General features: G+C 60.8%; 1 protein-coding gene across 1 annotated transcript in view; it reads right to left on the bottom strand.

Annotated features, from left to right (window-relative positions):
- Nucleotides 1-640, bottom strand: part of Rbm24 (RNA binding motif protein 24) — an 11,701-nt gene extending 11,061 nt beyond the window's left edge. Inside the window, exon 1 of the mRNA XM_005355106.3 lies at nt 404-640. Within this exon, the coding sequence (XP_005355163.1) occupies nt 404-571 (168 nt within the window). The 5' untranslated portion in view covers nt 572-640. The remainder of the gene's footprint in view (nt 1-403) is intronic.
- Nucleotides 641-646: the final 6 nt, after the last annotated feature.

Below are 646 nucleotides of genomic sequence, written 5' to 3'. Positions count from 1 at the left end.
TTTTTTTTTTTTTTTAAACAAAGCAACAGAGCACTTAACAAACAGCTTCCAAACCCGTAATGCCACAATGCGGGGCTCAGATCTCCCTCCCAGCTCTCTACAGCCCAGACCTGGCTCTCATTCCCGAGCTCTCCTGCCACTTGAAAGAGCATCGTCTGAGGTCGTCTAGGTACACCGCGAGGCAGGCACAGGCCCTCGCTCCCCAAGCCCCGCCACGCTTAAAGTTTCAGCACAGCTCCAAGTGGAGGAGGCGTCCGGGAGGTCCCACATGGCCCCTCACCCCAGCCATGATCCCCGGGGGCCTGGGGCAACTGGATCCCTTCTGGCCTGTCTTCGATCTTCCCGCCAGGACCTCTCTTAGTTGCCCCTTACCCACCCCAAGTCCTCTTTTCGTGTAACTTACAAATCCGTAGCCCCGGGACTTGCCGGTCTGCCGGTCGGTGATGACCACCGCCTCCTCGATGTCTCCGAAGACCTCGAAGTACTTGCGCAGGCTGGCGTCGGTGGTGTGGTAGGGCAGCCCTCCCACAAAGATCTTAGTGTACGTCGTGTCCTTCTGGGTCGTGTGCATCTTCGCGCCCGCCCCGCGGCTCGGGCTCCGGCTGCGGCTGCGGCTGCGCCTGGTCCTGGGGCTCCGCGTCTCCCG

This window comes from Microtus ochrogaster, chromosome 16, assembly GCF_000317375.1.
Source record: "Microtus ochrogaster isolate Prairie Vole_2 chromosome 16, MicOch1.0, whole genome shotgun sequence".
Lineage (NCBI taxonomy): Eukaryota > Metazoa > Chordata > Mammalia > Rodentia > Cricetidae > Microtus > Microtus ochrogaster.
Note: the sequence above shows the minus strand (reverse complement) of the source record. Positions and strands in the feature narration are given on the sequence as shown.